This window comes from Muntiacus reevesi, chromosome 17 (genome assembly GCF_963930625.1).
Source record: "Muntiacus reevesi chromosome 17, mMunRee1.1, whole genome shotgun sequence".
NCBI classification, from domain to species: Eukaryota; Metazoa; Chordata; class Mammalia; order Artiodactyla; family Cervidae; genus Muntiacus; species Muntiacus reevesi.
Window position 1 is genome coordinate 53,968,060 of NC_089265.1, and position 12,041 is coordinate 53,980,100.

At 45.5% G+C, this 12,041-nt stretch overlaps 1 protein-coding gene across 1 annotated transcript; it reads left to right on the forward strand.

Moving 5' to 3' along the window:
* The first annotated feature begins 625 nt into the window (after window positions 1-625).
* On the forward strand, window positions 626-6,744 carry LOC136148352 (spermatogenesis-associated protein 31D4-like). Its single transcript, XM_065907859.1, has 3 exons — window positions 626-823; window positions 1,721-1,858; window positions 2,422-6,744. Exons 1-3 carry the CDS (start codon window positions 626-628, stop codon window positions 6,742-6,744), a joined length of 4,659 nt encoding a protein of 1,552 aa, XP_065763931.1.
* Window positions 6,745-12,041: the final 5,297 nt, after the last annotated feature.

A 12,041-nucleotide genomic window follows, 5' to 3' on the forward strand; every position in this document is an offset into this window, starting at 1 on the left:
ACTCCAGTATTCTTGGGTTTCCCTGGTGGCTCAGCTGGCAAAGAATCTATCTGCAATGTGGGAGACCTGGGTTGGATCCCTGGGTTGGGAAGATCCGTTGGAGAAGGGAAAGGCTACCCACTCCAGTATTCTGGCCTGGAGAATTGCATGGACTGTCACAAAGAGTTGGACACAACTGAGTGACATTTATTATTATTATGATGATGATCCTGAGTGTAAATGTGTACAAGCAAAAATTCCAGACAGTATTTTAAGGCAGTGGAACTGGTGAGACCCAAGTCAAGTTTCTCAGACAGTAAAGGGAACCTAGGTAATATCTGGGTTATGGATGGGAAAGGCAGAAAATTTCATTAATGTGAATATATGAAGCCATGAAAGGATGAAGTTGGAAAATACAATGGCAGGGCAGGGCAGAGGGACCTGGAAGGCCGAGGAGGAGTGGAGCTGTCTGCTAGGCTGGTGGATGGGGGAGGGGCTGTGGATGCATTCTCTTCGTGTTTTCCCCTCCCCCACCCTCAGAAGCCCTTTGTGACTCTTGAGTTCTTAGTGATGCAGGCCTGGGACTACAGTCAAGTGACTGCACTCCCAGTGCTCAGTAATCTCAGGCAGGCTTGTGATTCAGACAATGGAATTCAGAAAATGGAATGTTCTCTCATTTTTGAATAGCCCCACTGACCCATGTCTGAGCTTTGGCTCCACCTCCTTGGATATTGACTCTGACCTCCTTTTCCTGTGTGGGCTGGGGCTGCTCCTTCTGTTCCTGTGGTACCTGGTGGGGCTTCCATGTTTACCAACCTTCTGTAAAATCAAAGGCATCCAAAAGGTAAGGAAGCAACCCTGGGCGCACCCCCAACAGAGATTCTTTATTGCTGTTTCCATTTCTATTCCACATTTTAAGATGAGTTTGGTTGGGTCAGAGAGACACCTAAGAAAGGAATTTCAAGGAGAGGATAAAACTAGGCAGGGCCAGTGGTTCTGGGAGTACTAAGGCTTTCATTTGAAGCCCACAGACCAGCTGAATGTTTGGAGGATTGCAGGAGAAAATCCCAAACAGTAATTCTGTGGCCCTGGGTTGGGTTATTTAGAGAGTTTTGGATCTCTGCAGGAGAACAGAGTTCCCCATTGCTTGATCATGAGTTACCTTCTCATGTCAGGCATCACTTGACCAGGTCTTCCTTTGTGCTAAGCTGGTCAGGCCAGCAGTGCTGAGCCTCTGAGAGCCTCCAGCACAGAGGCTGGAGGCTGAGTTTTCAGGACCCAAGGTCCTATTTGAGGGACACAGACATCGACTGTTAGCTTCAGATGCTATGCCCTCCTTGGGCAGGTGACTTCTGACTGAGACGATCAAGGGAGGACTTCAGAGACAAAAGTCTTTCTTTGGGATTTTTTAAGGAAAAAAAAGTTGAAAACATTTTAAACCTTTAAAATTGACAAAAGGAAGGAACACAAAGATCTATTAAGTAGAGTCATATTATTCCTGGATAATGAATATCTGAGTTTCCTAGAGAGACTGAGAGAAATGGGCCCCAGCCCTTCATTCTTTCCTTTCTGTTCTCAGCATCAGGGCAGAACCAGGAGGAGAAGGAAAGGCGGCACACTGGCAGGTAAGGTCCTGCCTGTTTCAGCGGATCTCTCCAAGGGTGACCCTTCCTGCCTTTTCCCTGAGATCCCAGGTCTCTGATCTCTGACGATGTCAGTGGCTAGAAACCATTCCTCTCAGAAACCAGAGGCATCTGGGGAGAGGCTCATGGGGAGGCAGTCCAAGCCTGAGACACTTTTCAGATTTCCTGTTTTTCTCATGGCTCGCCATGAAGCCGTGATGGACCTGGGCAATGGGTGTTTCCCCATAGGTGGCCAGGTGAGATGTCAAGAGTCAGAACTCCTGTGCCCTGACTTTGTGTAAGTCCTCTGACTTTCTGGATGATCAGACTGCTCTCTGAGGCCACACTGCTGTCTGTGTTTCACATGGTGGTTTTGAGTGTCACATGAGATATAAGGCATGTGAAGGTACTCTACAAGTGAAGCAACATACATATAAAATAATTGACCATTTGATCTCATCTACTAATTCTTGGGTCTTTCAGAGTCCGATATCCCAAGGGTTTCCCATAAGTGGACTCTTATATTATACCTATGCTTCTACCTTCCTTACATGTAACCCACTCTCCTGGTTTCTCAGGTTGGAGATTTCATCAGATAGAAACAGAGGAAAAAACGAAGCTGATTTCTATTCTGAAAAGGTGACTAGTCTTTCCCGTTCTTTCCTGATCCCCCCTTAGCTTGTTCTTTGCAATTCCTGGGATTCAGTGCAACCTACTGTAGTCACGGGAGGGGGTAGCATAGGAATGAGTATGTGATGAAGGCCTTAAGGTGAGGGTTATTGAGCATGTTGTGAAGTCATGGATGTGGGGCAATGTAAAGGGGCAGCAGGCTCCAGCCCACCCCTGCCAGGCCAGCAGGTCCCCCTTTCCTTATTCTGGTCCTGGTTGCATCTTTGTACTTCCTGTCTCCTGCAGCCCCCTGGACCGGCATGATGATACCATCCGCTTTCGTCAGCTCTTATGTCCAGATCCCTTCTGTGAGGTGTGTAATAATGCAACTGCTGAGGTCAATTGGCTGCTGTTTCCGGAGACCCTGGAAGATTCTGCTTCCTCTATGTCCCCTTTGGCTTCCGCAGCTCCTGTGGCTGATTCATCATTGACTCTGCCCCCTGCCTTCTCAGCAGTCTCTCCAGGAGATCTACTACCAGCCTCTCTGCCCGAGTCTTCCCCACTGCCCCCCTCCATTCTTCCACCTAGCTCCATGACCCCCTTAGCTGACTTTTTTTCACCCTCACCACTGGGTCACACTCTGGCATTAGAGCCTTTTGCTTCCTTGGATTCTGAATTCCCAGTAGATTATTCCTCACCCCAACCCCTTGCCTTTTCCCCTCTCCTACCACATGGCACGCAGACAGCAGATCCTGTTCTCCCACCAGAGGCCACTTTGTCTCTGAATACCATCCTTTCCCTTGACCCCACCCTTTCCCATGATATCAACCGCATATCAGATTTGTCCCAAGCAATGAATCCCACTGATTCTTTTGCACCACCAACCCTGTCTGTTTTACCACAGCCAGACTGCACTTTAACTGTCACTCAGTCTAAGTCAATTGCCATCTTACTGACACCTGTTCCTGAGAATTTGCCTACAGAAAGCCCTGGCATGCTGTCCACTTATGTCCCAAAACTCACAGGCATTGATCATTCAAGACTGTCAATTTCGGACTTCTCCTGGTGGCAAGCTCATGCCAAAGACTTAATCCCTTCCACGTTGGCACAATGTGATTTCAATCAAGAGTTTCTTGCCCTCCACTCTTCAGAGGCCTCTTTTGGGGGAGACCCTGCAACCAACCTCATAGAGCCTGGTAATTTCTTAAGTCTCAGCCCTGATGTCCTGGCACTCCTGGAGAGACAAGTACAAAAGAGGAGCGATTTCCTGACATGGAAAGAAAAGGAAAAGAGGAAAGATTCTTTTCCAGAACAATTGAGGCCAGACTATCAACTAAATTCCTCAGGGATAATGTTAGAGTCAGCTGCTGATAAGCCTGTGCATCAACAACCTCCATATCCTAAGACCTTGGAGGACCAATTACAGCAAAAACCTACCCAGCTCTTCTGGGGTCTCCCATCTCTACACAGCGAGTCCTTGCCCTCTGCTGTTCCTGTCTCCAGTGACAGTTCCTCAAACTTTATTTTCAATAGAAACTCAAATGCCTCTACAGGCCAAGAATCCCCAGGACTTCCCCATCCCCGACCTCTGTCCTTGCCTGAGATTCAGCCTGAACCCTTGCCTCAAACTCTGCCGCAATCTCAGCCCCTACCTCTCACTCAGGTCCAGTTCCAAGCTGATCCAAAATCCCCACTCCTGGTCACACCACCTGGCCCTCTACCCCAGATTAGGATCTGTGGAGTGTATTTCCATAGACCTCAGAATGAATCAGAATCTCTCTCCTCAAGTGAAATTCAACAGCTGGAATGGAACGTGTTGCAGAAACAACAGGAAAGTTTGTGGGGTTTGCCCTCTGTGATCCAAAGATCTCGGGAAGACTTTTGTCCTTTAGCTCCTAACACTTCCCACCACCGGCACCCTCAGGCCCATGTTTCAGTCTCCGTCCTTCCTGGGGAGTTTGCTCTCAGCAATGAACTTCGGAAGAAACTAGAGCATCACCTTCGAAAGAGGCTCATTCAACACCGGTGGGGCCTGCCCCGGAGAATCAGAGAGTCTGTGTCACTGATGTTGCCTCCAACTGGTTTTTTAGAGGCATCTAAGTCAGAGAGCAGTGATGGAATCTCACTGATCTCTGTGTTTAAGGGTCAGAGTAGCAAACAAGTAAATGTTGAATTGAGTCAACCTGGAAGCTTCCAAGAGAGAAGCTCGGAAATGCTCCAGCTAGAGAAAGATGTGGTGAAAGATCAGGAACATAGCCAAGAGAATGATCAGAAAGATCACCTGTTAAAAGACCCAAACAGCTCTTCAGATAAGGATCTGGGGTATGGCTCTGAGAAAAACAGTCAGATAGTGAGTTTCTCAGAGAAAAATTTAAGGGTGTCAGCAGAGAGTCTACAACTTGAAAATGTCCTAAAAGTACATTTGAGTAAGAAGTTTGAGGAAATAAATGAGGGTCGACTCCCTGGGACTGTGCATAGTTCATGGCACGCCATCAAGCAAACATTGATTCTTTCTGTGAAATCCCACACCGAAATAAAAGAGAGAAGCTTGCCATCACCAGTGGGTGAGTCCTACTCCCTGAACACCTTCCAGGACCTGACTTTTGTTGATCCCAGCGCACAGCAGATGCTGGAAGCACATATTAAAAGGTTTCGTATGAGGATGTTGTGGGGCCTTCCTTCCAAGGTCCTTGAATCCATACACATTTTTAAACTGAAAGATGCCTCATCCCAGTCCTTGTCCCATGCCAGCTTTCCCTCCTCAACCAATGCGATTTCTGAGGCAGACTCCAAATCTGGGAGCTCCAAGTCCTTTAGAAGAAGCTCTAAATCTTTCCATGGAGACGAAGTTGGAACAACCAATTCAGCCCCTGTCCTGGGTCACTCTCTCCCTGCCACCTCACCTGTGGAGAAAGGAGGAAAGAGGGTCCTGAGACAAACACACTCTTCTGTCAACTATGGGCTTGCAGAGGATGTTCAGAAAATTAAGGATCCCAGACAGATTCGTTGGCCTGTCTCACTCTGCATCACAGGGAGAGGAAGTCATAGACAGACGCAACTAGCTGATAGATATCCCCAAAAGCCTCTTGCAAAGCAAGTTGGAGCCAGATATGAGCCAAAGTATAAGAGTGTGAGTTCCAGTGATAAAGAAAAAATGCAACAGGGCAAAAAGGTGGAGAAGTCAGAACCTGTTTCTATGCCCAAATTGTCTAGGGAGATATTCAGGGCTGAGGAGCTTGACACTCTTCAATTAAAAACTAATGACATGTTGACAACCAACAAGTCAGGGAGCTCCCAAATAACAAATGTGAATGAGAATAAAGTAGAAACTACTGTGACCACTGAAAGCCCCCGACCCAAACTACCAGTTCCCCAAGATCCTAAACGCTTATCCCTTAAAGAACAACTGTTTGATGAGTTAAAGTTTAGATTGGAGAAGAGGGAGCATAGCCAAGCTCAAGGCCAACCCACGGACATGTCCCTTGCTTCAGATAACTTGACTTACAAGGCCTCACTGACTCCTGCCCCGGGTGTCCCAGGTGGGGACACAGGAGAGTCCCAGGTGCTACATGTCCATGTGGAGGACAGAGGAATCAGGATGGAACAGCAGCAGGAACCTTGGGTCCCTAAGCATGGCCTCCAGAGGGGCCAGGATAAGAATTTCCCACCAACTGTGAAGACAGTGAGCTCCCCAGGGTTCAGAGCAGAAGAGCTAGGTGGAGGGGATGCAGGGCTGGGGACATCCCAGCTTAGGAGGAAGAGTTTCCCTCCTCAGGAGACAGTTCTAGAGGAGACGCTTGTGAGCAAGTCTTCCCAGACCCTTTCAAAGAAAGGACAGCCTCTTCCTGAAGGTCGTATCAGAAAAAGAATGAAGCACTTTTTGCAGTGGCTGTATCCTGGGGAAAAACGCAAAAGGCAAGAAGATCCCCAGGAAAAGGGCAGCCCCATACCAAGCACACAGAGCAGAGGCCTAGCTAAAAGCAGAGCTGCTGTTACTGGATCAACAGAGGCTCAGAAAATTGTGACAAACATCGGGAAGTTCCTAGAGGAGAAACTGGGCTATCGGCATGCATTAGATGCCACCAGCTCTCAAGAGGACCCTCCTTCTCCAGTGCACTTTGAGCAATCTCAACAAAAGGCTGGAGTACAGGTCCACACAGAGCCTGTCCGGGGACATCCTTTCAACTCCAAGGCTCCCTCTAAAGTGACAAATACCAAGTCCTGCCACCAAGAAGCTATCTTGGCTGGCCAGAGCTATCCTCCAAGTACAAGACAGATCAGAAGCAAGAAAAGACAGCCCCAGAAAGCTGTGGCATTTAAGGACGAGCAAGTGTGTCAGAAACATCCCCAATCAGTGCCCCACAGGGAGCCCGTGCCCCACGCAAGCCCCACCCATGGGTATCAAGCTGGCCAGGCCCGTCCAGCTGCGCCCGCCACTGCTGAAGGCACTGTGTTCAGAGATCTGTCTCTACTGTTTAGACAGAAAACACTTCTCCAGAATTTCCAAGGAGGAAAACGTCCCATCCAAAAATAATTCCTTCCTTGTGGAGAATGTTGATCCTCCCCAATAAATATTTCTCTAATAGTAAGATGTCTTTTCTGTGTACTGTGTTGAGGGCATGGGTTTGGGTTAACTCAGGGATTATATAAGGGAAGAATAGAGTTTAGCTCTTACTTACTGCTTCCTTTGGCTTTGGCTCAAAGGTGACCAGTTCTCTGGAGTTCTTGTTGAGAAATAGATACCATGTGCCCCCCATCCCTGCCCTCTGCAAAAGATCATTTCCTCCTTGATGATGTTTGAGGAGATGGGCTTTGTCTCCTGCCTCTTAGCTTAGCCTTAAATAAAATGTATAGCAGCCCACACACCTCCCTCACTGAATGTTTTACAGCCTTTAAAGAAGTAGGAAAGACAGGTCTTCTATATCTGAAGAGCCTTAAGGATGGGTTTACTTTCTGAAAATAATTCTGAAGAAGAAATAAATCTTAATTGTTATTGAGAACAGTGACCAGAGGCTCCTACACGGGGCTGAATCCCTTGAATGGCAGTGTTTGGGTGTGGATGTGACTGTACTGGATGCTGGGCTGGTTGCCGAAGGGTCCAGGAACAGCATAAAAGCTACTTAAGGATCTGTTTCAAGTGGGTCGTATTCATGTAATGTGCTGGTCAGGAAGGCATACTTTAAACTTGACATTGAGGTTTCCCTATGAGAAAGACACTTTGGGGAAGTGGTTCCCTTCCTTGGGTATTTTTTTCAGGCTGCTCAATTGATGAATTTTTTTTTACAGAGCAAAATCACCACTCAGCTGTCAGTGGTAGGAATGACTAGGCAGTCACCTACCTTCCAGGGTAAAATACAGCTCAGAGTAAGGAAAAGATGTCTTAAAGTGAGACATCTTAAAAAATGTCCTTGCTGGTGGAACAAAGGTTAATGCCTCAGTATTCCCATATTGCGATCCTGTCCTGCTCCCCTACTCCTCAATCTGATCCAAGCACCACATCCTTGAGACTGACCAGAGAACAGCACAGCACACTGATTCTTTACTCCAGAAAGGCATGAGGGCATCTTAGAGTACTGAAACAGCATCTCCAAGGATGTCATCAAGAGGATGCTGTTTCATCAAGAGGATGTCATCCTCTTCGGGGAAGGTGATGAAGGTGATTGTGGCGCTTTCCCTCCATCTGTGTTTGGTGGCAATATACAAGATACTGCCCTTACTGTGTACAGTTCACCAATCAGGATGAAGGTGCCACCTTTGATACTAATAGCCTTGGAGCCATGGTAGACCTCTCCCGGAATACCTGCGGCTCATGAACCAGAGGTGAGTCCTAGAACTATGCCCTGGGGTTATAGATATTTGGAGTTCACCATGGACCTCCTTTCTCTGACCAAGGCTGCACACCCACCCACCCTTATAAGGAGGTCTAGAGAGGGAGGGCAACTCCACTTGTACAGACTGGGACTCAAAAATTTGGTGAGTATCCTAGTGAGCACTTAAGATAGTTTACCCAGAAAGACTTGAAATAAAATAAATGCCCACTACAGCCTTCTCTCAGTACTTCTATCTTATCCAGAGTTAATGACATTGATCCTACAGTATCTGAAGCTTATGGTTGCAGAAAGAAGGCAGATTCTGTGGAGGCCCCGGGAGAGGGACAAAAGGTGGGATGGGCCTAGGTTGGGGAACATGAAGAGGTGAGGGCAGTGGAGGGCTCTAACCTCCATGCAGATATACCTGCCAATAACTCAGCTTCCCTGTTCCTACAACATCTCATTTCTACTTCCATCCCAGTGCAGTCACTGCACACTGTAGAGTTTACTACCAGAAACACTTCTGCCATCTGGAATAATACAGTCTGACATGCCACCCTTTGGCCTCCATCCCCCTTATCCTTCCAGCTTATATACCACTTGCTAATTTTTCAGCATCAGGTCATTTTTCCACTTATTCTTCATCTGTCCCTCAAGCTCTTGCTTCTTTTTCTCCCTCTCCAAGGTAGGTTTGATGGTCTATCATGTAAGGGACATTTAAAAAGCTCTACTACAAACAGGCCCCATCCAATCACCTTTAATCCTTCTTGCCCGGCAAAATTAACTCTCTCTGCTTTTTTTTTCAGATTCCTATAAGTAGCAGATCATTATTGGATTAAATCTCATAGTCAGGTCTACTGATGCCACAATAAATTCAGCCCTAACACTACTTGGAAATAACGCCTCCATTCCTCAAATTCTTATATCATGCTTACTATCATGTGAACAAAACAAGTGGAGTTTAGCTCACTGTTTCCTCAGTCCATTTTCTCTTCAATGCTACTCAAATCTATTTCAAATCTCCTTCACTTTTTTCAAATCTCCACTTGCTCAGCAGTTGTGCCAAACCACATTCAAAGAGGAACTAGAAGCCATGAGATGGGAACTTTTCATCAAAAACCTTAAATAAAAACAAACCCCAAAACCCACTCTCCAATTTCTACTTTCCTTCTTCCTTCCTGTTACATGGAAATGTTTTTCTCCCCCAACCTCAAAGGAATTACACCTCCTGAGATTTTCTTATTGAGACAGCTAAACTCTAGTCTTGATGGACTGATTCAACCCGGCCAGGTATCCTTTTGTTCCCTCCTGTTCCTTAAGAGTTACTCAACATCTTTTATTATTTTCAAAGCTTTTCATTACAAAAATGTTTAAATGTGCACAAAAGCAGAATACTGTAACATCCCATATATCCCTCACCCAGCTTTCATAATTATCATTGGCATGTGTGATACATCCCATCTTTTACACTATGATTAAAGTGTAAAAGCCCATTTAAACATCTTTTTACCCACCTCTTAGATATATGCTATATGCCCAACTAAAGCTCTCATAGTTCTTTGATCTTTATCACCTGTGGTAACTCTTATTCACAACAGATGTAAACAACATTGGTTACAAAAACGCAGTGTGCTTTACACGCTCTGGCAATCAGTTCTGCTCTGCCTTTTAGTCAATGCTAAAAGGCATTTGAGTGGATTCCTCCTTCAACCCCATAAAAGAAGCAATCTCATAGACCAAATTCAGCACACAATATTGCTGTCCCCTAATCACACAGTAACTATAACATACAAAAAGTACAGAAGTATTAAACTGTGCATGTTGATAAAGATTTGACATTGCTATCAGTTCAGTTCAGTTGCTCAGTTGTGTCCAACTCTTTGCGACCCCAAGGACTGTAGCACACCAGGCTTCCCTGTCCATCACCAACTTCCAGAGCTTGCTCAAACTCATGTCCATTGAGTCCATGATGCCATCCAACCATCTCATCCTCTGTCGTCCCCTTCTCCTCCTGCCCTCTATCTTTCACAGCATTAGGGTCTTTTCCAATCAGTCAATTCTTAGCATCAGGTGACCAAAGCACTGGAGTTTCAGTTTCAGCATCAGTCCTTCCATGAATATTCGGGACTAATTTCCTTCAGGATTGACTGGTTTGACCCCTTGTGGGCCAAGAGACTCTCAAGAGTCTTCTCCAACACCACAGTTCAAAAACATCAATTCTTCTGCACTCAGCTATCTTTATAGTCCAACTCTCACATCCATACATGACTACTGGAAAAACCATAGCTTTGACTAGATGGATCTTTGTTGGCAAACTAATGTCTCTGCTTTTTAATATGCTGTATAGGTTGGTCATAGCTTTTCTTCCAAGGAGCAAGCATCTTTTAATTTTACAGCTGCAGTCACCATCTGCAGTGATTTTGGAGCTCAAGAAAATAAAGTCTGTCATGGTTTCCATTGCTTCCCCATCTATTTGCCATGAAGTGATGGGACCGGAAGCCATGATCTTTGTTTTTTGAATGTTGAGTTTTAAGCCAACTTTTTCACTCTCCTCTTTCACTTTCATTAAGAGGCTCTTCAGTTCTTCTTCACTTTCTGCCGTAAGGGTGGTGTTATCTGCATATCTGAGATTATTGATATTTCTCCTGGCAACCTTGATTCCAGCTTGTGCTTCATCCAGCCTGGCTGGATGTATTCTACATTTAGGTTTAAAGCAGGGTGACAGTATACAGCCTTGATGTACTCCTTTCCCAACTAGAAAGCAGTCCATGTTCCATGTCCGGTTCCAACTGTTGCTTTTTGACCTGCATACAGATTTCTCAGGAGGCAGGTAAGGTGGTCTGATAGTCATATCTCTTTAAGGATTTTCCACAGCTTGTTGTGATCCACACAGTCAAGGTTTTGGTGTAGTCAATAAAGCAGAGAAGTAGATGTTTTTCTGAAACTCTCTTGCTTTTTCAATGATCCAACAGATGTTCGCAATTTGATCTCTGGTTCCTTTGGCTTTTCTAAACCAGCTTGAACATCTGGAAGTTCACAGTTCATGTACTGTTGAAGCCTGGCTTGGAGAATTTTGAGCATTACTTTACTAGCCTGTGAGATGAGTGTGATTGTGCAGTAGTTGCAACATTCTTTGGCATTGCCTTTCTTTGGGATTGGAATGAAAACTGACCTTTTCCAGTCCTGTGGCCACTGCTGAGTTTTCCAAGTTTGCTGACATACTGAGTACAGCACTTTCACAGCATCATCTTTTAGGATCTGAAATAGCTCAACTGGAATTCCATCACCTCCACTAGCTTTGTTCATAGTGATGCTTCCTAGGGCCCAAATGAATTTGCATTCCAGGATGTCTGGCTCTAGGTGAGTGATCACACCATCGTGGTTATCTGGGTCATGAAGATCTTTTTTGTATAGTTCTTCTGTGTATGCTTGCCACCTCTTCTTAATATCTTCTGCTTCTGTTAGGTCCATACCATTTCTGTCTTTTTTAATGCCCATCTTTGCATGCAATGTTCCCTTGGTATCTCTAATTTTCCTGAAGACATCTCCAGTCTTTCCCATTCTATTGTTTCCCTCTATTTCTTTGCATTGATCACAGAGGAATGCTTTCTTATCTCTCCTTGCTATCTTTGGAACTCTGCATTCAATTGGGTATATCTTTCCTTTTCTCCTTTGCCTTTAGCTTTTCTTCTTTTGTCAGCTATTTGTTAGGCCTTCTCAGACAACCATTTTGCCTTTTTGCATGTCTTTTTCTTGGGGATGGTCTGATCACTGCCTCATGTACAATGTCACAAACCTCCATCCATAGTTCTTCAGGCACTCTGTCTATCAGATCTAATCACTTGAATCTGTCTGTCCCTTCCACTGTATAACCATAAGTGATTTGATTTAGGTCATACCTGAAAGGTCTAGTGGTTTTCCCTACTTTCTTCAATTTAAGTCTGAATTTGGCAATAAGGAGTTCATGATCTGAGTTCAAGATCAGCTCCTGGTCTTGTTTTTGCTGACTGTATAGAGCTTC

Excerpts from the sequence above, each read along its gene's own strand:
- LOC136148352 (XM_065907859.1), top strand. The coding sequence starts at position 626 with ATGGAATTCAGAAAATGGAATGTTCTCTCATTTTTGAATAGCCCCACT. Across the intron at positions 824-1,720 it reads AAATCAAAGGCATCCAAAAG|AAACCAGAGGCATCTGGGGA; the intron begins GTAAGGAAGCAA and ends CATTCCTCTCAG. Across the intron at positions 1,859-2,421 it reads GTTTCCCCATAGGTGGCCAG|GGGCAGCAGGCTCCAGCCCA; the intron begins GTGAGATGTCAA and ends GGCAATGTAAAG.